Genomic DNA, 24,144 nt, shown 5'->3' with positions numbered 1-24,144 from the left:
CGGCGGTTGAGCGGTGGGCGGCTCCGGCGGGCGGGCGAGGACCCGGCGGAGGTACGTGTGGGCCGGGACGGGACTGGGGGCCGGGGCGGCCCGGGGCCTGGCGGACTCTGCCGCCCGTTAGCCGAGGCCCCGCCTTTACTGGCGATCTGTGTGATTTGCGTCCGGCTCCCCCGGTGGAGCGCGACTTGTCCCCTCTCGAGCGGGGCACCCAGTGCAGCGCGGGACACACAGAAGGCGCTCAATAAGTGCTGAGTGAAAGGATGAATGAATGAACCCGTCCCCGCTGCCCAGCCCCATCAGCCCCCGGTTTGAGGGCGTCCAGGCCACCCTCACCCCCACGCCACAGACTGGGGCATCCCGACGCTCGGCAGGTATTTATTGGGCGCCTACTGTACCTGGCTCTGGGCTGAGGAAGACACACTCCCTGCTCCCGTGGAAGTCTCAGCCCAGGGCGAGTGATGACATTCAGAGATTTTAAATTATGTAGTTCCCTGTAGCACCAATGATGCCAGGGGACGGGGTAGGAGACCCCTCTCCACTGGTGGCATCTGAGCTGACATGGGGACGCGGGCAGTGAGAACTGGGAGGTTGGGAAGAAAGCCTAAGGACAGGGGAGCAGCCGCAGTCCCTCATTCTAATGGTAACATTTTCGGGTCTATCTAGGGCGAGATCTGCTTTCCTTTGGCTCATTGAGTCCCCGTAAAGAGGTCCACATGCTTCAGCTCATCCGTTTGTTTAGCCAGCGGTTACTGAGCATCTGTTCTGCGCCAGGCCTTGCGGTGGGTACAAGGGATGCCATTTAGGGCAGGGGGAGGCCCTCCTGAGGGCCTGAAAGACAAGCATCATTGGAAGGTCAGGGGAGAGAAGTGGTCCAGGCCAAGAGAACAACCGGTGCAAAGGCCCTGAGGCGGGAACGGGCTTGCCACCGTCAGGGACCACAAAGGCCAGTGAGGTGAGGTGGAGCCCGAGCTGATGGTGCAGAGCCTTTGCCTCAGGGTAAAGCCTTTGGATTTTATGTAAGGGCAGTGGGACCCAGAACATTCTGCAACAATGGAAATGTTCTCTGTCTGTGCTGTCCAGTACGGCAGCTGCTAGACTCAAGTGGCTATGGAACACTTGAAATGTGGGTAGCGCAACTGAGGAAACGAATTCTACATTTCCTATAATTTTTTTAAATTAAAATAAATTTTTTTGGCCGTGCCACATAACAGGATCTTAGTTCCCCAACCAGGGGTCGAACCTGTGCCCCCCGCAGTGGAAGCATGGAGTCCTAACCACTGGACCGCCAGGGAATTGCCTACATTTTATTTAATTTTAATTAACTTACACAGACACACTTGGCTAGCGACTGCTGTGTTGGACAGTGCAGCCGTGGAGAATTTTCTGCAGGAGACAGGGACGTGTGCTAGGCCTGGAATGGGGTGAAGTACTGGGGGTGATGGGCTTGGTTGCTTTAGCTGGTCAGATAACCAATCCAATAGCTGACACGGTTGCCCCTGACATTCACAGTGGCTGGACTGAGGCATGAGCCCCCGGCTGCGTGGCTGGGCCCCGTAGCGCGTCGTGGGAGGGGAGTGTGCGCCCACACATGGTTTGGCCCTGCAGTGACCGGTGACCAGAGCAGCCCGGGCCGCCGCCATGGTGAAGTTGTTGGTAGCCAAAATCCTTTGCATGGTGGGCGTGTTCTTCTTCATGCTGCTGGGCTCCCTGCTCCCCGTGAAGATCATCGAGACAGATTTTGAGAAGGCCCATCGTTCGAAAAAGATCCTCTCACTCTGCAACACCTTTGGAGGCGGGGTCTTTCTGGCCACGTGCTTCAATGCTTTACTGCCGGCTGTGAGGGAAAAGGTAAGGCTCCCTGGGGTGGCAGCAGCAGCCCTTGGCACCTTATGGCCAGTCGTCTCTGGTGCCTTTTGTTTTTTCTTTCCTTTTATTTTTTTTTATAATTGAGATATAGTTGTCGTGTTTTTGTTTTTTTTGGCTGTGCTGCGTGGCTTGGAGGATCTTAGTTCTCTGACCACGGACTGAACCTGGGCCCTCAGCAGTGAAAGCACAGAGTCCTAACCACTGGACAGCCAAGGAATTCCCTAATTGAGATATGGTTGATGTACAATATTGTATAAGTTACAGGCGTGCAACATAGTGATTCCCAATTTTTAAAGGTTATACTCCATTTATAGTTATTATAAACTGTTGGCTATATCTCCTGTGCTGTACAGTATATCATTGTAGCTTATTTATTTTGCACATAATAGTTTGTACTTCTTAATCCCCTACCCCTATCTTGCCCCTCCCCATCTCTGGTGCTTTTCAACCCTGATACCAAGGTCAGGGCCTTGACACTATAAGGGTGATGGGAAGTAGAAAATGAATTTGCTGTGTGGCCATGAGTTGGTTGCGTCTCTTCTCTGGGTCTTATCTGGTAAACAAGGGGTCTGAACTAGACCTAGGGTTCCCGGCTGGTGGGCTCATCAGCCATTACCTGACCAGACCACCTGCCCCAGACACGTGCACTTTGTCCTGAAGCTGGCAACTGTGGCCTCTCTTCAACTCCTGTATCAGTTAGCTACTCCTGTGTAACAAATTATAACAAACTTAGCATCTTAAAACAACACGTGTTTATTCCTACACAGTTTCTGTGGGTCAGCAGTCTGGGCACCACTTGACTGGGTCCTCTGCTGCCGGCTCTCATGAGGCTGCAATCAAGGTATCCGGTGGGCTGTGGTCTCATCTCAAGGTTTGACTGGGGATGGATTGGCCTCTGAGCCCGTGTGGTTGTAAGGCGGGTTCAGTTCCTTCCTGGCTGTCAGACTGAGGGCCCAGTGTCTCCCTGGCTGTTGGTTGGGAGCCACCCACAGTCCCTGGCCACACTGTGCCATTTGCTTTATCCACAAGCCCCATCCTGTGCCTGGACCCCTGATGTTGAGGGCTGGGAGGTGTTTTATGCTGCTAAGCTTGCATTCCTCTGTTACACAGCGTGGGAAACTTGTGCACTTGGCATCAGTGAGGATGAGATCGGAGTCCTCTCTGACACCCTCTGCACCCTCCCCCCACCCCCCCACCCCCCGCCGTTTCCCACATTCCCGCAGTGCCACCCCTCAGGCCTGGACTGCTGCAACGACCTTGCCCTTCCCCATCCCCCTTCAGTGCTCGGGGCCCTCTAACCGTCCTTCCCAAACCACTCCTGGGCCGCGCCCCTGCCCCAGACTCCCCACGCCTCAGTGAGCCAGGCCCCTCCTCCTGGCCACCTGCCAGCCTCAGCCAGAGTGTCTGCCTCACAGTCTGGTGTGGCTGCCACTCACCATTCTGGCTGGTCAGGTTTCAGTGAATTGAAGTCAAACACACTTCAACGCGCCAGTCCTCAGCCGCACCAGCCACATTTCAAGTCCTCGTGGGCCACGCGAGGCTAGCGGCTTCCATATCAGACAGCACAGATAGAGGACATTTCCACCATCCGGAACGTTCTGTGGGACAGCGCTGACTCAAGGATCTGACGAGGATGGCTGGGTGTGCCGGCGAGCCCCGTGCTCGTTCTCAGCATGTTCACCCAGTGGGGTGGAGCGGTGGGGGGCTCTGGAAACGGCCCCCGGGTTGTGTGGAAGCCAGCCCCGTGCAGGCATCAGGGCCCGAAGCCCTGGCTGACATCCCAGTCTGGAGGCCAGCAGTCCGAGACCAAGGTGTCGGTGGGCTGGGTCCTCCGGCCGTGAGAGAGGTCTAGCCCGTGTCCCTCCCAGCTTGTGCGGATCGTCTGCGGTCCTTGGTCCCTTACCTTGTGGCTCCATCACCCCAGCTCTGCCTCTGTTGTCACATGGCCTCTCTCTGTGTGTCTCTCTTCTTCTGTCTCGGAAGGACACCTGTCGTTGGATTAAGGACATCATCCTCATCCAGGATGATGTCATCTCAAGATCCTTATCTTATGAATGAGTTTCCTGGGGTGGCCATAACAGAAGACCAGAGACGGGGGGCTTAAACAGTAGACGCTTATTCTCTCCCAGGGCTGGAGGCTGCAAGTCTGAGACCAAGGTGCTGGCAGGGTTTGGTCCTCCTGAGGCCTCTCTCCTTGCTTTGTAGACGGCCACCTCTTGCTGTCTCTTCAGATGATGGCTCTTCCTCTTCCTGTAAGGACAGCAGTCCTAGTGGATTAAGTCCACCCTCACAGCCTCCTTTTCACTGAATCACCTGTTTAAAAACCCTATCTCCAAGTATGGTCAGTTTTGAGGCACTAGGGGTTGGGAGACTTTTATATAGAAATTTCCTTTTGTTGGGGAGACACAATTCAGCCCATCACACCTCAGTTATATCTGCAAAGACCCTTCTGGCAAATAAGGCCACATTCTGAGATTCCTGGTGGACATACCTTTTAGGGGTCATGATGCAGCCCACTACACTCTTTTTAAATTGGTTGACATAGTGGACATGACGTGAGGCCTAGTCCCTTTCTAATAGAGTTTTTATTTTAAAATATTTATTTAGTTATTGACCGTGCTGGGTCTTAGTTGCGGCATGCAGACTTCTTAGTTGTGGCGTGCATGTGGGATCTAGTTCCCTGACTAGGGATTGAACCCAGGCCCCCACTGGACCGCCAGGGAAGTCCCTTTATTTTTAAATCCGTCAAGGATGAGCCACCACCCTTCTTTAAGACCTGTATGATTTGGGTATTTCTGCTACTTGAAAGGTGACGTCTGAAGAACCTGTTGCATGGGCAGCGGGGGTCTCGGCGGTCGCGCCTCTGAACCTCTGCCTGTCTTTTCCCCCTCTCGTGCCCTCTGCTCCAGCTCCAGAAAGTCCTGAGTCTTGGGCACATCAGCACTGACTACCCGCTGGCCGAGACCGTCATGCTGCTGGGCTTCTTCATGACCGTCTTCCTGGAGCAGCTTGTCCTGACCTTCCGCAAGGAGAGGCCGGCCTTTATCGACCTGGAGACATTCAACGCCAGCTCGGACGTGGGCAGCGACTCAGAGTACGAGAGCCCCTTCATGGGTGGCTCGCGGGGCCATGCGCTCTACGGGGAGCCCCACATGCACAGCCACGGGCTGAGTGTCCAGGAGCTGTCGCGCTCCAGCCCGTTGCGGCTCCTCAGCCTGGTGTTCGCCCTGTCGGCCCACTCGGTCTTCGAGGGCCTGGCCCTGGGCCTGCAGGAGGAGGGGGAGAAGGTGGTGAGCCTGTTCGTGGGGGTGGCCATCCACGAGACGCTGGTGGCCGTGGCCCTGGGCATCAGCATGGCCAGGAGCGCCATGACCCTGAGGGACGCTGCCAAGCTGGCCGTCACTGTGAGTGCCATGATTCCCCTGGGCATCAGCCTCGGCCTGGGCATCGAGAGTGCCCAGGGCGTGCCCAGCAGCGTGGCCTCCGTGGTGCTGCAGGGCCTGGCAGGCGGTACGTTCCTCTTCGTCACTTTCTTTGAGATCCTGGCCAAGGAGCTGGAGGAGAAGAGCGACCGGCTGCTCAAGGTCCTCTTCCTGGTGCTGGGCTACGCCGTCCTGGCGGGCATGGTCTTCCTCAAGTGGTGACCATCCCACGCCGGGTGCCTGCCCCGCCCCCACCCAGCTGGAGCCTCGCCTCCCCCGAGGGTCCGAGCTCAGCCCCCGGGCTGTGCCTGTGCACAGAGGGGCCGCCCGGGACTGCACTGAGCCCCAGATCCTACACCCCGAGCCTTGGGGCACCGCTACTACTTTTACAAATTCTCTTAAAAGTATTCACCAAAGCTGTGTGGCTATGTCATCCGTGGGCGTGGGGGTCTGGTGACTCGCAGGGGAGGTGGCCCCGGGCGTCCAGGTGGGGTCAGACGCAGACCCTCCCCACCCCTAAACACCGCCGGCTGTGGACGAGTGCGGGAGAGGCCAGCCTCTGTCCTCCGCAGCCCTGGCTACAGTGCCATCCCCGTAGCCACCCCCCACGCCTTCCCTGGAGCCCTGCAGCACGTGGCGGGCCTGTCCCCAGGGTGAGCAGAGGGTCCAGTCACTGTCACGTGATGCCCTGAGGGGTTTCTGAAAGGAGTCCGCCAGCCAGGAACCTCCGGCCAGGAGCCTCGTTCGCGGTTAGTGGGGGTGATGGGGCTGTGATTCCTGCCACCTGAGGCTGTGCTTCCGGGGAGACGGAGGTTCCAGGGATCTCGGAGCCGCCCTCTTCTTCCCTGCTTTCTGGTGCGGCCGCCCTGCCCGGAGAGGTTGCTCTCCAGGGGCTGGGGTTCCAGGCCGGGCTGAGCTGCTCAGCTCCCCGAGGCAACAGAGCCCCAGGGCTGCAGAGAGTGAGGGGAGGCCTGGGGCAGCTTGGCCACAGGGTCTCCAGAGCAAGACGACCCCCGCAGGCCAGGGTCAGGGGCCACGTGACTCAGCTCCCCCAGGCCAGACACGAAGCTAGGACCCCCCTCGGGGAGCGCAGGAGCCTAACAGCCCCGTGGGGCTGGCGCGAACCCTCCCCTCCGTGGCAACAAGCTCTGTTAGTGTAGTCATGGCAACCGTCTCCTGCTCGGGGCTGAGCCAGGGCTGAGGGCCCTTCCGGGGGGACTTGACTGTGTCTGCCCCCAAGCCTGGAGGCGCAGCCTCGGCTTCCGCGGCCCATCCCATTACTTACACCCTTCCTGTCTTCTCACTTGTCCACTCGGCCATGGGGCCCAGGCTCCTTCCTAGCACCTCTGATTGCCTTCCTCTCACTCGCGGTCGCTGCCCAGACCCACACTGGGGAGACTGGCCGTGGCAGTGGGGCTGTCAAAGCTTCCCGTCGAGGACGGGCCCCTCTGCCCTGTGGCCCTGGGCGCGGCGGGGCCTCCAGCCCGTCACTCCAGCCCGGTGGGGTTCCAGGAGCAGCTACTTGCTTGTCCCAAGGGGCGTCCCAGGCGCTGGCCTGCTGCCACCTGCCCGGCTCCGCGGGCAGGAGAGCACACAACCTCCGCCACGGCCCCAGCCTCATTCGGTGTCGATATGGGTCTCAGGGGGCAGCGCCGTGTGTCCAAGGCCCCCCACTTCCACTCTATTGGGCGCCCACCCCACCGCTGCTGGAAGTATTGGGCCCGTTTCCAGGAACTTCTGTCTGGCTTTTTGCCAGGACCCACGTCTGAACCCCGCATGGCCTGACCCTGTCCCCATGCTGGGAAAGTGACCCCTGTGGGCGTGGGACCATCACCTCCACCTTGTCCTAAACCCACCCTTGCTGGCGACCCCTGCCCCTACTTCACTCCACCTTTGCCCCGGGTGGGCGGGATGTCATGGAATTGCCAGATTCCAGAGCCTGCCTTTAGAAGGGTGTGGCCCATGGGACGGGGCTGGGCAGGGTCCCCCAGGGGCCCCGTCGCCCTGAATCCAGTAGGAAGCCCCCCCGTGGGTGCAGAGCAGCCTGCTCCAGGCTTCCCCCACTCCATACTCTTTCCCCTCCGTTAGCTAAAGCACACGCACAGCAGGGTCCCTGCCCTCCCACCAGCCACCAGCTTCCTGGGATGCCTGGGGACACCACAAGCCTCTCCACCCATCAGTTGCATTTCCCCTTCCCTTCCCTGCACTGGAGGCTTCAGGATCGTATCATCCCCCCTCACTCTAAGCCAGCTTCCAGACCACGAAGGGCGCTGCCACACCAGTGAGGGGGGGAAACCCCGGGATGCCCCACCCGTCCCTCAGACACCGCCACCCCAGTCCCCGGCATCCTCGGATCCCCAGCCTGCCCAGCCTCTGTCTGCCAGGCTCTGGCCTCTCTCTGTGGTCCTGCCAGACCCAGCAAAACTGCTTCCAGGTCCCCCAGGGATGGTGGGACCCCAAGAAGTTTGGGGGGAGCTGTGTGTCGTAGGAGAGGACACAGGCTGCCCCGCCAGCACCCCCAACGCCACCCCTCCCGTCTGCTGTGGTTGGAGGGGCCAGGGTCAGCCCTGGGGTCTGCCTCCTGGGGCCACAGGGATGATGGTGTCGCTTGGTCATTTCTGGTCAGCTTTCCCTGCTTTGGCCGAGGATCAAAGTTGAAAGCTGAGGTAAGAAGAAAAATGGTCGTCCCATCTGATGGGGGCCCCAGAGAGGCCGACCTCACTCCTGAGGTCCCCCGGCTCATGGTGGCCGTGTCCAGCCTAGACCAGGGTCTTCTCGTCTAGGCCAGCTCAGTGGCTCCATCTCCCCCACACCCGCTCTGACACGACAGGTGCCGTGTGGTGACAGCTCTGGCTGAAGAAGCCTGCGGGTTGGTCACCCACCACCTGGGGCCCTGGTCCAGCCCTGACATGGAACTGGACGTTGGCCACGAAAGCCTTCATCTCCGTGCGACTTTGCGCCGTCTAGGACGTGTCGCTTTGAGATCTGTGTGCGTGTCTCACGGAGGAGAGGGGGCACGCGCCTGCTAATGACCTGTGTGTTGCTTGGTGTCAACCAGGCACAGCCACCTTCACTTGGACACGAGCGTTCCCAAGTAGCACAAACGCCTTTCTGTTTAAAGAAACAAAACTCCCAGCACAAAACACCACCTTTATCCGGATGTGCCTGGCTGGGTCAAGGCCACCCCTAGCCGCTTTGGCTGCGACCAGGCAGGCTCCTGGCAGCACGATTATGGGCGCCCAATACGGGGGCTCAGCAAGCAGGAGGGTCGAGCCAGGACTCAGCTCTGGTCCTTGGTACAGCGTCACCCTCACCGGCCCCGCCACCCCCGAGCCGAGTGGAGTCGGGGCTCCCAGTGCCAGCCACAGCTGGATGCAGTCAGCCGGGTCCCTCTCCTTGATCTGGAGACAAAAGAGTAGAAAGTTAGGAGGTGGCACCCAGGACTCGCGGATTGAATCAAGCGTAATAACAGTGTCGCGGCTTCTGTTGTCTGCTGTTTGCGTTTCTGGTGGAGAAGTTATTAGTGTGGAGCCGGGGAGGGGGTCGCCGGTTCCCAGCCAGTCTACATCTTCTGGGCCCCAAAACACAGGCATCGGACGGGATGCTGTGTCCCTGCACACGGCGCCTCCAGGCCTGCCCTGACCACCAGCTCTGGACCCTCAGCCTTGCCAGGAAGAGAGGGTCATGCAGCCCACATGTCCCAGCCCGTGTCCACCCTGAGCTGTCTGTCAGCTTTGGTACAGAGCCAGTGACCGACCCACCTGACCTTTTGAGAGCCTCCTAGAGGCGGGGACTGGGCTGGGACTCCTGAGGGCAGAAGGGGGCTGCTGCAGGGCTTGGGGTGGTTCTGGGAAGACCCTAGAATTCTTCTCCTGGCTGTCAGTTGGCTGAGGCCAGATTGGGCTGCAGAAGGGAGACCCCGTCCCTCCCCGACCCTGACACCCTCCAGGCCTCTGCAGCTCCTGGGGCAAGAAAAGCTGACCTGGAAGACCGCAGTGTTCTCGCCGAGGGCCCAAGTGATTGCTGCGTGCCCAGCCTGGCAGGAGAGAGCCGGGATGGGCAGGTGGGCCGTTTAGAGCCCCCCCCCCCGCCCCCGTCTCAGTGCCTGGGAGGCACAGCTGAGGTGCTGCGTTTAAAGCAAAGGAAAAGGCCGCCACGCTTCACATGCCGTCTCCTTTGAGGGACCGGCTGGGCCTCCTGCTGAGCTAGTCTTGGCTGGGGCAGGGCCAGAGATTTTTCATTTCTTTCTCTTTTCTTTTTCTTTTGGCTGCGCCGCACGGCTTGTGGGATCTTAGTTCCTCCACCAGGGATCGAACCTGGGTCCATAGCAGTGAAAGCCGGCGTCCTAACCACTGGACCGCCAGGGAATTCCCAGATTTTGCATTTCTACCAAGCTCCCAGGGGATGCTGGTCGGGGGACACGTTGAGGTCCATTGCCCTACCCCAGGGTCCCCCCAGCACTGCTGACGTGGGGCTGGGTCATCCTCTGGGGGGCTGTCCTGGATGCCCTGGGGTGTGGAGCAGCCTCCCTGGCCCCACCCACTCAATGCCAAGAGCCCAGCCTGGTCATGGCAACCACAAATGTCCCCAGACATCGCCCAGGGTCCCCTGGGGGCAGAATCACCCCCAGGGGAGACCCACTCTCCTAGAACCTAAGGCAGCTCACATTCTAGCAAGGGAGACAGATGATAGATGGACACAAAATGTGATAAGTGCCCTGAAGATAAGCAAGGTGGAGGGAGAGCCACGAAGGGAGACAAAGACTAATTTAACAGTGTGGTCAGTGGGGAGTCTCTGAGGGCCTCACTGGAGTCAGAAGATGGGTGAAGAGCTTTTCTGGCAGAGGAAGTGGCCTGTGTAAAGGCCCTGAGGTCTCCCTGCATGTTATGGTCCTTTTCTCTGACTGATCAAAGCTGTCCGGCTCTCTGTTAAAGGATGCAAAGTGTGGCAGGGGTTCATCCTGCTGATGGCTTAGGCTCCAGTGACCCCGCTCCTTGGAGGTGTTGATGACAACACAGCCCCGTATGTGCAAGAGCCCCTCAGGCCACTCCCAGGGGCTAGGCAGGTGGCTTCAGTGAAGGACCAGCATCTTCCACCAGAGGCTGGGGTCCAGCTCCCACAGGAGCTGGTGGGCAGAATTTGGGCTCGAGACACCAGCCCATTCATTTTTTAAGGCAAACTGTGTTTTGACAGATGACCTTCTTATTTTTAAATGTTGACACTAAAGTTAAAAACAAATAAAAACCTCTGTGGGCCAAACAGCATCGGTGAGAGGCCGTGGCGCCCAGCCTCAGCTTCGCCCACATAATTGCATTAATCCCTGGAGCACAGAAAGAACAGAGCATGAGACCCAGCCACCTTCCTCCCTGAACAGTGGGTCTGGAGAGCGGCCCCCACCCGGAGCAGCTGGCAGGAGGCCCATAGGCTGCAAGGCCAGGCGAGGAGCAGGGACCTCTCAGGTGAGTGGCTGTCCCTTTACATTTGAGAGGACTTCTGCAGATCAAGGACAGCCAAAGGCCAGGTGTGTGTCCCTGGGCCAGGCCCCCAGACAGCCTGGGACAGCAGAAAGGCTGGCTGTGGCTTCAGAACCTGATGGACCCGAGCTCCAGCCCCAGCCCGGTCTCTTCCCAGCTGGGCCACCCCAGGGGAGCCGATCCCGTTCTCTGAGCTGATAAAACCCAACCCTCTCTTGCACTGGTGCATGAAGGCCAGGGCTCTCCCGGCCGGCTGCGGGAAAGGGGGCACTGCCGTCCTAGTTTGGGGTGCTCGGGTGGGCGTTGAGCCCCGTGCCTGGGAGAGCGAGGGGGAGACTCTGGGGCCTGTCCTCTCCTGGCTCATCCGGCCCGGAGCCTGGCCTGGGAGCTATAAATAGCAGCTGCAGGGTGCAGCGTGCCCACACTCCTAGGCGTGAGTCAGCCTGCCCCGGCCTGGGCTGGTGCCTGGAGGAGCAGAGGGCCGGCCCAAGGCTGGAAGCCCGGCCCAGTGCCCCTGGTCACTCAGAGACGGAAGCAGGCAGGCAGTCGGAGCGGGAGGGAGCAGGGCTGTCATCTCTGAGCTCCTGTGTGCTCAGCAGCCCCAGGAGGGTGGACGTCATGCCCGATAGATCACTCCCAGCGACGCTGGGAGGCAAGACAATGGTGATCCTCATTCACAGATGGGGAGACTGAGGCTCAGAGGAGCGCTTGGCCGGGACGTGGAGATCCACAGGGCTGTCTCCATCGCTGGCTGAGAGCACTTGGAGATGTGGGGCTGGGGCCAGGCCACCCTCTGTGGTGCCCCACATGGCCTAGGACAGGGCAGGAGTGGGGTGTGTCTGGGGGACAGCTCCAGGCAGCCGGGGTTGGATGGGGAACCGGAGGGGAGCTTGGGTCAGGTCGGGAGCAGCTTGAACGCCAGGCTGAGAAGCTGGACATTGACCCGGAAGTGAAGGAAGCCAGGGGTGGCATGAGAGCAGAGGAGTCTGTGCGGTGAAGGCCAGGGGAGAAGGAGGGCTGGAGGGGGCTGTCCTGGGAGGCCAGGAAGGAGGCGGGTGGGATGGTCCAGGTGCTAGAGGCCGGGAGGTGCAGTGGAGGGGCTGAATCAGGGAGAAATGGGGCCCTTCAAGTCCCCAAAGCAGGACGAACCTCAGAGGCCCGGCCTCTGGGGGAGCCAGATGGTCTTGGGGGCAGTGCCCACCTCTCCAAGGGAGCAGGAAGGGTCTGGCTCAGCCAGAGCCACAGACATGTTGGGTCAGCAAGAATCAAGGAGCCAAGAGCCAGAGGAGCCCTTGGGCTCCAGCTGACCATCTGCTCACACACCTCATGATGGGGAGCTCATCACCCTACAAAGAGCCTCTTTCACCCTCCGACTGCTCTGACCCCAGAAGGTCCCTCCTTGTGGGACCCTTAGTGTCAGCCTATCCATCGAGGGGTCCCTGCTTCTAACAGGCTTGGGCCCTGGGGCGTTCTCACACCCACCCCTGCCTGGTTCAGTTGCTGTTTCCCAAAGCCCAGTCTTCTCTGAGATGAGTCTCCACCCTCCCAGTCTTCAGGAGGGAGGGGTGATGGTACCCTGTTGGCCTAAATGTGGACACACAGAAGTCAACCGCACAGACGCTTCCCAAAGGCAAACGTTTATTCTCAGAGACAACTCCTATTTGATGAAGATAACATTTTCCTACCAGAAAACTGCAAATCCATTTCCCTTGTCTCCCTTTGTTCACCCCCAGCTTCAAAAGCAACTGCCCTCCCACCCCACCCCCGCCCCCAGCTCAAGGGCCCAAATGCCATCTCTGCCTTGGTGGCCTGCCCTTAGGGGCACCCACCCAAACCAAGTCCCACCCTGCCAGGACAAATCCCCCCCCACCCCCCCACCCCCCGGGATGGAGACTAGTCTCCAGGTACGTCCCCACTGCCCCGAGCCCCCTTGGGCCACCTCTACCTTCTCATACATCTATTGATTGATTGATCGATTATTCATTCCATCAATGACCTCCCCGCTGGGGGGCCCTGCCCTGGACCCTCACCCCCACCAGCCCAAGGGTGTCCCGTTCTGTTCCCCCAGGCCCCTTGTCTGCAGTTCTGCCAACTGGCCCCTTCTCTTTGCTCCTGGGTGACCTCGGCTCTGCCCCCATCTTGCCCAGCGGCCGGCTGCTGGGTGGCCCTGGGGTGCGCCAGCTTCCTCCTGGGGAAGAAGACCCCACCCCTATGGCGTCCCTGGCAGGAGCCGGTGTTCACCGGGCGGGGGTCCAGATGGGGCGGCGGTGACCTTGCCCGGGGGCGCGGGGCTGGGGGGAGGGGCGGAGCGCGGCGCCCGGCGGCGGGCGGGGACGGGCGGGGACGGGCGCGGGCGCGGCGGCGGCAGCAGCTCCGGCGTGCGGGGGGCGGCGGCGCCCGAGCGGACACGGAGACGGCCAGCAGCAGCCGCGGCGGCGCCGCAGGGACGAGCGCCCAGGTAGGAGGCCGGGGCGGGGGACCGGGGCGCCGGGGCCCGCTGCGTCCCCCCGCGAGGCCCGCAGGTCCTCTCCTCGCGCGCCCTCCTTTGTCCGAGCCCCACCCTCCCCGGCCGCGGGGCCGGGCCCTCCACCGGACCCCGCTCCCCGGTCCGGCTGGGCCCCGGGCGGGCTGCCCTCCTCGTGCCCACCTTGGACAGCTCCCTCCCGGCATCACCCCTCCCCCGCGGTACTGACGGGCAGCCTTTCGGCCGAGCCAGCCCCTCCTCCGGCCCACAGGAGCCCCCCTGGGTCCCGCTGTCAGGGCGCCTCCAGGAGGAATCGAGTGGGCCCCGAGCCCGTCTCCCCGCACCGCCGCCCCCGTTCAGCTCTCCTGCTCCCTCTCCCAGCCGAGGCCCTCATCCAGGAGCCCCTCCTCTGGTGGATGGCCCTCCCCCACCACTTAGATCCTCCTCGGGCCCAGGGGAGCCCCCTCTCCTCAAACCCCTCACTGGTCACGTAGTCCCTATGTCAGACCCCCTTGGGTCAGGCAGCCCGAGCCCCCAGGCCCTCGCCTGGGTTGGGGCCTGCTTTCTGCACCTGAGGTCGCTCCAACCTCCCAGTAGCAGTGGGCTCCGGGGACCCAGGGCCTGGCAGCTTCCCCTGGCCCGGGAGCCTCAGGGTGGGCTGCGTTGCACAGGGGAAGGACCCCAGGCTGTGTAGCCAGCTGGGGCCGGGTTCAAATCCTGCTCTGCTCTGCTACCTCTCTGCTGTGACCTTGAGCCCATGCCACCCCCTTTTGCGACTTGGTGCCCACAGACCCCTTCCCCCAACCCCAGCCCATGGGAGGTGCAGGTGGCTTTCAAATGGCACCAGGTGGATCCCTGGTGTGGGTTTGCGGGTTGTTGAATGGGGCTCCGAGTCAGGGATCCCAGGCCCCGGTGGGCCCCTCCCGGAGGACACCCCTGCTGACAGGCCTGGAGCACTGCCAGGGGGTCTGCACCCAGAGCGAGGCAAGGGCTGGGTCTGGGGTGGAAGAACGGACGGTCACCAGCCACCCCAAGTCCCTCGGCCAGTTGTGGTGGTGATCCCTGGCTGCATGCTGATGAGCTCCCTTCTTGGGGTGCCCACCCAGGAAAGGGTAGCGACTGCAGAGCAGGCTGGCAGCCCTGCCAGCCCCCCACCCCCAAGTGCTATGCATGTCACCAAGATGCCTAAAAACAGTCCCCCACGAGTTAGAACCGCTAAAGCTCCTACAAGTTTGCCTGGCATGTAATTTGTGAGGTACGTGTCGGCTGTTACCTTCTCCGTATGTCTTTTTCTGACAAACCTGGTACTTTTGATCACTGAGGGCCTTCCCAACCCACGACCAGCCGAGTGCTTTATACCCTGGGCCTTTGTGATTGATAACCATGTCCGTCCATCTTTACTGAGGGCTCTGTGTGCCAGGCACCTGGCCAAGGGCTTTATCCAGCTTATGGCACTGCTTGTGCCAGCGGCTCTGTGGAGTGGGCACTGAGACTGCTCCCATTTCACAGATGAGAACATAGAGGCTCGGGAACATCAATTTACTTGCCCGGGTTTCCACCGCCAGGGTCTTTCACACCATTGGGTCTTGCTCCCCGCCCCCCACCCCCACCCCGCTCCCGCCCACCACACACACACCTGAGGGAAGTAGCATGGCCTGGGTGCAATCTTGCCATATCTTCTCTATCCCATTGTAGACCCGGCCCCGTGTTATGGGACCCTCAGAGATGGCTGAGAAGGAGGCAGGGAAGGGGTCTCTGCTGTTTCTATAAGTAAGGACGCAGATGCTTGGAGACAGGCTTCCTGCCTTCCCACCCCCAGGTCACAGTTCTTCTCCCACCTCCATCATTTCAGGAATTGCTGTGCTGTGTGACCTCCCGAGGTCACTGGACCTCTCTGAGCACAGGGTAGGGGAGAGGGGAGAAGAGGACCCCCTCGCAGGGAGTTCTGTTCCTACTGACACATCAGACCTGAGCGGGAGGCCAGGGCAGGCCAGACCATAGACTGGGTTTGGAGTTCAGGGAGTGAGGCTTTCTCTCTTTAGGCTAAGTTTTACTTTTCTCATCTACAGCCTGGGCTGCTGTGGGAAACCCGCTTCATGATTTGCAAATTCTTGGACCTCCAGCACCAGGATCACAGTTATGGGATGAGGGGAGGAGAAGAGCTTTAAAATGCAAGTTCCCAGGGCTGTGGCCCTGAACCAAGGGATTCACCACTTCCAGGGCTGAGGCCCTGCAATCTGCATTTTAAAGATGCCCTACCACACAGCTCCCACGAGGTTGACGAGCCTCTGGGCTGGGGTGAGAGCAGGGAGCCTGTGATGGCCGGAGAGAGGCACCCCTTTACTTATTTTGTGGAGGAGAAACCTGAGGCTCAGGGTGGCAAAGCAGCTTGCCCAGGTCACAAAGCCAGGGAAAAGCCAGTGCCACCTGGGGGCTGGGGGAGCATGCAGGGGGAGAAAGCAGTTGGTGTGCACCCCACGGTGGCATCTCCATGCCTCTTCCAGCCCAGAGACCACTCCTCCCCCGCCGGGGAAGGAGTTTAGGCCCCAGATTTCGTTGAGGGGAAGCAGACAGGCAGAGGGTCTGGCTCTGAGCCTGTGTGCAGGGCAGAATGGCAGAGTCGACCAAATCAACCGGGATGCAGGAGAAATGCCGCTCCTCTGAGAGGCCGACCTTCCCACCCCCTCCTAGTGGGTGGTCGCTCTTGTCTGACACTCCTCTCTGTGCAGGGTCGGTCTGGGGTTCTAGCAGCCGAAGCGAGCCCTCCCGGCCCCACCCCGCACCGCCGCGTGGAAGATGCCTGAACAGAGCAATGACTACCGGGTGGTGGTGTTCGGGGCGGGCGGCGTGGGCAAGAGCTCCCTAGTGCTGCGCTTCGTCAAGGGCACGTTCCGGGACACCTACATCCCCACCATTGAGGACACCTACCGGCAGGTCATCAGCTGCGACAAGAGCGTGTGCACGCTGCAGATCACCGACACCACGGGCAGCCACCAGTTCCCGGCCATGCAGCGGCTGTCCATCTCCAAGGGCCACGCCTTCATCCTGGTCTTCTCGGTCACCAGCAAGCAGTCGCTGGAGGAGCTGGGCCCCATCTACAAGCTCATCGTGCAGATCAAGGGCAGCGTGGAGGACATCCCCGTCATGCTGGTGGGCAACAAGTGCGACGAGACCCAGCGGGAGGTGGACACCCGCGAGGCCCAGGCCGTGGCCCAGGAGTGGAAGTGCGCCTTCATGGAGACATCGGCCAAGATGAACTACAACGTCAAGGAGCTCTTCCAGGAGCTGCTCACGCTGGAGACACGCCGGAACATGAGCCTGAACATCGACGGCAAGCGCTCCAGCAAACAGAAGAGGACAGACCGCATCAAGGGCAAATGCGTCCTCATGTGAGCCCAGAGCGCCCGCCGCCGGCGCCCTGCTGTCCTGGCCCCAGGCCTCTCCCCACGTCCTGTGCCCCCGCTGCCCCCCTCCGCCCCCTCTTCCCTCTCCTCTTCCTTCTTTCCCCTCCCCCCCACCATCTCTTCCACTTCTTTCCCTCCAACGTCTCCGGCGGCGATGAGGCCCTGCCGAGCCTGTGGCAGACCTGGGGCTCCAGCCCAGCTCTGTCGCGCCACTCTGCCTTCCCCTCCCTCTTTGCCCCGCCCCCCGTCCTGTCTGTAGCCCTGCCAAAGCCAAGCGCTGGAGGTGGCCCCCTTGATCTGCACATGGGAAAACGGGGGAAGCTGCCTGTCCCCACAGGGACTCAGGAAGCCGGTTTTTCCTCCATCTCCGTGTCTCCCAGGACTCCCACCTCTGACTCTGCCCCCTGGGTGCCCCCAGCCAGACCTGCACCCTGCCCCTACATTAGATCACTGTGACCTTGCCGGGGAGGAGGGAGTTGAAATGCACATGGACCTCAGATTTTCTTTTCTCCAACTTGGTGTTTGACATACACTCCCCTCCCCCTTCCATCCCTCATGACCTCTGGCCTGTGCCCCCCTCCCCAGGTCCCAGACCACCCCTCTTGCCCCCGTCCCCACGGATTGGTGGGGGGCCTTGCGGGCTGGGTCTCAGGCCGCCAGGCAATAACCACAGGGCTCACAGCAGTGCCCCGCCAGCCCGGAATCTCACTCCTCGCCCCGCCTGGGCTTGGGGTGCAGGCAGGGGAGGTCTGGGACCGGCCGATGGCCACGGCACAACTCCAGGGGACTGTCTGGAATGAATATGGAGGGACTTCCCGGACATAGCCCGCAGACAGAGATCGAGACAGTTTGTCGCCACCGAGCCCAGGGCAGGGGACCCGGGGTGCTGGTGAGGGGTTGCCGGGCCCTGTCCAGAGGCAGGCATCTGGACCCAGCACCGGCAGGATCTGAGGGGCTGGACGCAGAGCTCTGCCCAGCCTGATTCCTCCCACCTACGGGGCCCCCCCCGGGGGGGGGCGCACCCAGGAAGGTGTGGGTCCCTGCCACCACTGTGAGATTCTGTTTCTGTGAGTGTCTAGATGACACCACACTCACGGGACCCAGTGAGGCCGTGTCGGACAGTATGAAGGTGACCTGTAGGCCTGGGGTGGGGTGGGGGGCACCCATGGGATGATGCATTGGGCCCCTTGGTGCGCTGGGCGGATGGCTTGTGTCTAAGCGTGTGTGTGGGGCTCCTGTGTGTGTGATGGTCTGTTGTGTGATCCCAGTGTAGGGTGTAGGCAGGGGTGGCTCGTGTGGTTGCCAGGAGGACCAGACACCTGTGATGTGTGAGCCTTGGCACCTGCAAGAGTGTGACTGTGTGCAGCTGTGTTTTGGGGAGTGGGTTACGGGATTTAGCAGAGAGCATCTGTGGACCTGTTCGTCCCGACTGTCTGAGGAGCACCACGCCTGCTGCACTCTGTCGTAAGGGGGCTCTCAGCCCAACATCTGTATCCATCAGCTGTTGCTGGGGAACAGAGGAGCGCAAACTCAGCAACTTGCAACAGCACACATTTGTGGTCTCAGCATGAGGCCAGCTGGGCTGTGGTCTCATCCAAAGGCACGACCGGGGCAGATCCACATCTAGCTCATGTGCTCCTGGGCAGCATTCAGTTGCCTGTGGTCTCAGGACTGAGGGCCTCAGCTGCCTGCTGGCCGTGGCTGGAGCTGCCCTCAGCTCCCTGCCTCCTGGGCCTCTCCCTGGGGCCACTCACAGCGCTGGTGTCATCAGGTGCAAGGAAGCGGCACGTGTGTGTGTACGTGCGCGTGTGCACCCGCAAAAGAGCGGTCATGTGACCACATGGACTGTACGTGGGTAAGAGGGACTGTTTGTGTCCATCTTGGTAGCAGTGTGTTTTTTTCCTTCTGCATCTGTATGGCTGTTCACTCCGCAAATATTTACTGGGCCCACTGTGAGAAGGAGGGAGTGTGCGTGTGTGCACATGTGTGTCACCGCCCGGCGTGTGGACAGGCCCACGGAAGAACAGGTAGCACCCTGTCTGAGCACTGCGGAACACCCCTGTCCTGTGGCGGGTCCAGGGCCCACCAGCAGCTGGTGTTGACCCCTCCCACTTGAAGGTGCCGGAGAAAGTGGGGCTGTGCAGGGGTCTGCAGCCCTTTCTCAGGGACACACCCTGATAGCACAATCTCCCTGGGGCTCTGCCTGCCTACAGGCCTCTCCTGCCCCAGGCCCTGCCCCGACCTTGGGGTTCTCCAGCAGGAGGGGGCCCAGAGCCTGCCCCAGCTGCTGGCCCGTCCTGCCTCGGCACCGCTGGGTCTGGGGACCGTGCCAGGCCGCGCTTGCTGTCCCCGCCCCTGCCCCCTCGCCTCCCGCATGTGGGTGCCCCCCGCCCCCCGCTGTGGGGTCTGTGTAGCATTCGCTCTACAAATAGTCTTCCTGCAATAAAGAAGTGGATTCCGCATTCCCCAAAAGTGTGCCTTTTTTGGGTTGGGGAGGTCAGCTCGCTACCTGTAAAGGATGAAAGAGACCAGAAAGATGGGGGTGAGGGATGGGTCTGTGGGAAGAGTTCAGACTTTTGTGACGAGGACTCTGGGGCATCATGGGAACATTTCAGTGCTTCACCCCTGTGACCCCCACAAGAGATCACACCAGCCCTGCTGGACCCTGTACTTCCTGCAGCCATTGAGGTGAGCGGGCAGGCACTATGATCCTCATATTACCTGGAGAACAACCTGCAGGATGTAAAGCAACTATACTCCAATAAAAATTAATTAAAAGAACAACAACAACAAACAAACCTACAGGGCCTCAGTTTTCCCATCCACTAAATGGCTCAGGGCAGATTTCGTGAATTTATAAACATGGCCAGGACTAGAGTGAGAGAGCGAGGCACTCACCACGTGTGACAAAAAAACTCAGCCATCTAGATACATATTTTACTGCAATATTTAATGTAGAGGAAGCCATGATGAACAGAACATCACTATTTTTGAAATAAAGACAGGATCTGACAGGGCTGGGGCTAGAGAGTAGCAAAGGAGGTGGTTTGCACCAGCGCAGAATCAGATCTTGTCTTTCTTTAAAATTTTAGTTATTTTGTTCATCATGGATTATTTCTGCATTTATTTTGACTTTTTAAAATATGGCATTTATATAGTATTTATCTGGATGGTGAGTGTTTTGGGGTGCCCCTTTAGGTTCAGGATTTGAGAAAAGTGCCTCACTTGCCTCACCCCAGCCCTGCCCTAATCTGTCTTTGGGGCTGCAAGAATCGCCAGACCCGATTTTTCAAGAGTGCCTGGAAATCTGGATTTCTCTTTGTGAAACAACCTGATTTTTAAATGTTGGCAACGAATTTAGAATTTTACAGCATTTGCGGGCCACCAGTTTGCAACCCTTGTGCAGACAGTAATTCCTCCTGTGGGATGGAGCTGGGGAGTGAGATGCTGTCCCCAGGCACCTGGTTCTGTCTGTGCACCGCAGGGGGTGAGCAGGGAGGTTCCTGCAGGGATGACAGCAGCTGTGGGGGGGCCCTGCTGGGAGGCCAGCAGCTCAGATCACAGAGTAACAGTGTTGCACAAAGTTCTGGAAGTCCCAGAATACGGTGGCTCCATCCTCCTGTATAAGAAAGCCTCCCCTCCATGACTGCTGGGTACTTTTGGAGACATACCAAATGTTTCCCAACATCAACGAGGGAGCATGTTAAAAATGCACATTCCAGGCGTTCAGTTCCTTTCAGGATTCTGGTTCATTCGATTTGGGTGGGGGCCCAGGAATCTGCATTTTTCAATCAAGGCCCAGGAGTTAGGATATTAAGAAACCCTGGACAGGGTTGGGCAAATGACCTTGAGTTTAACCTCTCTGAGACTCAGTTTCCACCCCTGTGAAACGGGGGGTAATATCGTCTCGCCTCCTAGCCTTATGCAGAGCGTTCAACGAGAGGAAGCAGTTATTATTATTGTCTTGCAGGTCAAGCGACTGATTAGGAGGGGATATTCTCCCCCCGCACGTGAGGTAGGATTCGGATTTGAAGCCGCGGCCCCACCCGGGATTCGAACTCGCGAAACGCCTCGCGCCTCCTCGACGTCACTAAGTCACCTCTGAAACTCGGCTCGCCGCCCCGCTGCGGGGTGCCCCACACGGTACCTATTTGCGTATTAGCATAGCTCCTCCCCCCTGCGCGTTCTCCCCTTGCGGCTGGCCAGCAGCAGTGCCACTCAACGCTCCGCCTCCCGGCCCCGCCCACGCCCCACGCCCCACCCCCTCTCCCTGGCGCAGCCTACCCCGCTGCCTGCCCTGCGCCCCGCCCCGAGCCCTGGCTCCCGCCGCCGGCGCCCGCGATTGGCCGCGTTGGGCGCCAATGCCCGCCCCGTGCGAGCCGCCCCCGCCCCCGCGGAGGGGAGCGAGCGCTCGCGGGCCCGTGGTGGGTTCGGCTGCGCTGCGTGAGGGGCTGGGGCGGTCGTGGTGGCGCGAGCGCAGGTAAGGGCGCGTGCGGCCGCGATTTGGGCCAGGGTCTGCCGCCACCGCCTCGAGTGCCGGGGGCAGGGCGCGGCCGGGGCGGATGGGAGGCCCGGGCGGCCGCGGGTGGCGAGTTCTGGAACGGCTGCGGACGGACTCGGGGGTCGGGGTCTGTGAGGAGGGGCCGGGGATCCGGCTTAGGGGTTGGGGTCGGGGTTCCTGAAGGGGGTGCTGGGCTGGGGGTTTGGGGTGGAGTTGGAGGCTGGAGCTGGGGGTCGAGGTTAGCTGGGGAGGGGACTGCGATGGAGTTGGGGGTCCCAGTGGCCGAGGAGGGTGATAGAGGAACTCGGGGTCAGGGTGAGCTGGCACAGGGCCAGAGAGCTGAGTTGGGGGGAGCCGAGGGAAGAGGGGGCGTCAGGCTCCTTTCAGAAAGCTTCCGAGGGCTATCAGGAGAAATGGAGAGTTAGGAGTCTGTGAGTGATGAGAAAGGAGGGGTGGGGGAGGGAGGTGGGATAGAAGCTGAGAGACAACCCCCCCCCCCGGTTTTGCGGGAGGTTGATTATTCCGGAGGAATTGGGGGGATCTCGGTTAGAAGTCAGTTATGAGGATTGTGGAGGGGAATCGCCTCCACTTTGGCTAATCACCTGGTGTAGAAGGGGGCATGGGGCAGAAACCCCTTGGCAAGGCAGTGAGCTGCAGGAGATGGGCTTTGGACACACTTTGCAAGTTCTGTTTCTAGGAGGCAGGGTGCAAAGGGGAAGCAGAAAGGCTCGTGTTGGTGACCGAATTTTTCAGGAATTTGAGGGCTCAGGAGCCCGGAATCAAAGTGGGAGTTTTGGGGACAATGATATTGAGGGAAGTGGGTGGCGCTTTTATTTTTCCTGGGGAGCGGGGGTTGCTCAGGGCTGGAAGGTGGGCGGTAGAAGACAGGCGTGATGAGCAGCAAAGAGCCAACGCCAAGTTCACAGACTTGTTCAGTCGCGTGCTGTGGTCTTGCACGGGTTGAGAGTGTAGCGGGCTCTGGAAGGTGGGCCTGTGTTCCCATGTCCACTCGGGCTGCTTGCTTGGCTGTGTCGCTTCTGGGGATTTAGTTTACTCCTCTGTAAAGTTGGAATAATAAAATAGGAGCAGGTACCTCACAGGATGGCTGCGAGGGTCAAATGAGGGGATGCGTGTACCTCGCACGCTCCTGGCACATGGCGAGGGTACATGTGCGTTGATAATAATGTTCTAAATTAAGGTTTTTTGGGGGGGAGGAAGGTGGGTGGGTAGAATTACTGGGTTGTCAGGGAGGGGAGAGAAGGAATCACTTGAAGCTTGACACCAGTCCCTCAATCTTGGGGTGCACATAAGAATCCCCTCTGGAGCTTTAAAAAAGAATCTGCAAAAACAATTGTTTCTTCATGTTATTAAAAATGAGGGGAGAACAACAACAACAAAAGCCAGGACTACGTGCACCTGCCTGGATTCTGAAACTTTATCGAGGAACAAGCACATCTACTTAAGAGAAAGCTTCTCGGGTGGTTTTGATTAAGTGTACCCCACAGGAGCCATTCGGATGTGTGCCCTGAAGGGGACCACTGGGCCACGATTATATGAGCTTTACAGCTTGGGTTCACGTGACGGACCAGGGTCTTGCCCCTTGGCAGTGCTGACAAACATCGCACTGCTGGCATTGGGGCTGGGTCTGTGGGGGGCCGTCCTGGGCACTGGGGGGCGTGGAGTAGCATCCCTCGCCCCATCCACTCAATGCCAGGACTCCTCCCCCGCCAGTGTGACAATGACAGATGTCCCCAGACGTCACCCCCTGCCCCCAGGGAGCAGAATCACCCCTGGTGGAGACACCTTTCGGAAACAAAACTAAGTTATTTTCTCCTTTAAAGGTCACACCTCACCTTTGATCCTTAGGAAGTATGGCCATTCAGATTTGGGCTAGTTTTTATATCATCTCGTGTTCTAGTTTTGAGAGGAAAAAAAAAAAAATCACACCACTTTTAGAGAATTTTAGAAATGCTGACTTCTTTCTAGGTGGGTCTTTTGTGTGGCTTTTGAACACCTATACTGATTTTGAATATAGGATTAATTGATTGGCTGCAGTCACTGGAAGATGCCTACATTTGCGATTTGTTTCCTTGCCTGTAACCTAGTGCAGGAGGCTTCTACAGGAGCTTGAGTTCTTCCAGTGGTTCTTGGTCACCACCTGCAAATAATTGTGACGGAGGCCATTGTTCTCTGCTCCATGTTTCCTAAAGCCTGGGGCCCTATAGTTTGAAGGGAAAGACAACTGAATATGAATTACCCTGACACACAGACAGTTCAGCTTCCTGCTTACTGAGTGGAAGCATTTTTCTGGGTACACCCTGTTGTGGTGTAAAAAGTGCCTTCTTCTCACCAAAGTGTTATTACAGGTTTTCTCATTTGCATCTGGAAACAGTCGTCTTTAAAATTGTATTTCCTATGGCATTTGTGTTGTTTTCCTTTGGCTGTGCCGAGGGGCATGCAGGATCTTAGGTCCCCAGCCAGGGATTGAACCCGTGTCCCCTGCAGTGGAAGCGCAGTCTTAACCACTGGACCGCCAGGGAAGTCCCAGGCATTTGTGTTCTTGAAGCTCCTGTGTAATTTCTTAGGGAAGCGTGGTTGGGCCAGGCTTCCATGACTTTGGAACTTTCTGGAGCTTTCTAGAGAGGACGGTACCCAGGACAGTTGCATGAATGCTGGGTGTTGACCCAAACTTCAACCCCTTCCATTGCTCCCTGCAGGCTGCTGTGTCTTCACAGCCCAAGGGAGATGGGCCGAGCCACGTCTTTGTTCTGGGAAGGTTTGTCTCCTGCAGGCCCCGTCCTTGACGATGTCAAGGTTTGCCATGTTCAATGCTCATTTCAACAGCTCTGGACCTCGCTTTTCACCGCTTCTCTCTTGTGCTGCCCTTGGGCATGGCGTCTCCCTCTCTCTCTTCAGGGTCTAGAGAAAAGTGTTCATTCCGTATGTCACCCAGGAGACCTCAGAGACCTGACTGGGTCACTGAAAAGGTGGGTGACTTGTCCCAGGCACTCAC

At 59.4% G+C, this 24,144-nt stretch overlaps 2 protein-coding genes across 2 annotated transcripts; both read left to right on the top strand.

The window, feature by feature from the left end:
* On the top strand, nt 1-5,697 carry SLC39A3 (solute carrier family 39 member 3). The gene is made up of 5 exons (XM_065874522.1): nt 1-51; nt 372-451; nt 664-779; nt 1,510-1,848; nt 4,776-5,697. Exons 4-5 carry the CDS (start codon nt 1,639-1,641, stop codon nt 5,508-5,510), a joined length of 945 nt encoding a protein of 314 aa, XP_065730594.1. The 5' UTR covers nt 1-51; nt 372-451; nt 664-779; nt 1,510-1,638; the 3' UTR covers nt 5,511-5,697.
* Nucleotides 5,698-16,022: 10,325 nt separating this feature from the next.
* DIRAS1 (DIRAS family GTPase 1) lies at nt 16,023-16,619 on the top strand. The gene has a single exon (XM_065875319.1). The coding sequence runs from the start codon at nt 16,023-16,025 to the stop codon at nt 16,617-16,619; it is 597 nt and encodes a 198-aa protein (XP_065731391.1).
* The last annotated feature ends 7,525 nt before the right edge of the window (nt 16,620-24,144 follow it).

The sequence above is a fragment of the Phocoena phocoena genome, chromosome 3 (genome assembly GCF_963924675.1).
Source record: "Phocoena phocoena chromosome 3, mPhoPho1.1, whole genome shotgun sequence".
NCBI lineage: Eukaryota > Metazoa > Chordata > Mammalia > Artiodactyla > Phocoenidae > Phocoena > Phocoena phocoena.
This window is presented reverse-complemented; position numbering and strand designations above follow the sequence as displayed.

Coding starts and splice junctions, on each gene's coding strand:
- SLC39A3 (XM_065874522.1), top strand. CDS start 1,639: ATGGTGAAGTTGTTGGTAGCCAAAATCCTTTGCATGGTGGGCGTGTTC. Junction 1,849..4,775: donor TGCCGGCTGTGAGGGAAAAG/GTAAGGCTCCCT, acceptor CCTCTGCTCCAG/CTCCAGAAAGTCCTGAGTCT.
- DIRAS1 (XM_065875319.1), top strand. CDS start 16,023: ATGCCTGAACAGAGCAATGACTACCGGGTGGTGGTGTTCGGGGCGGGC.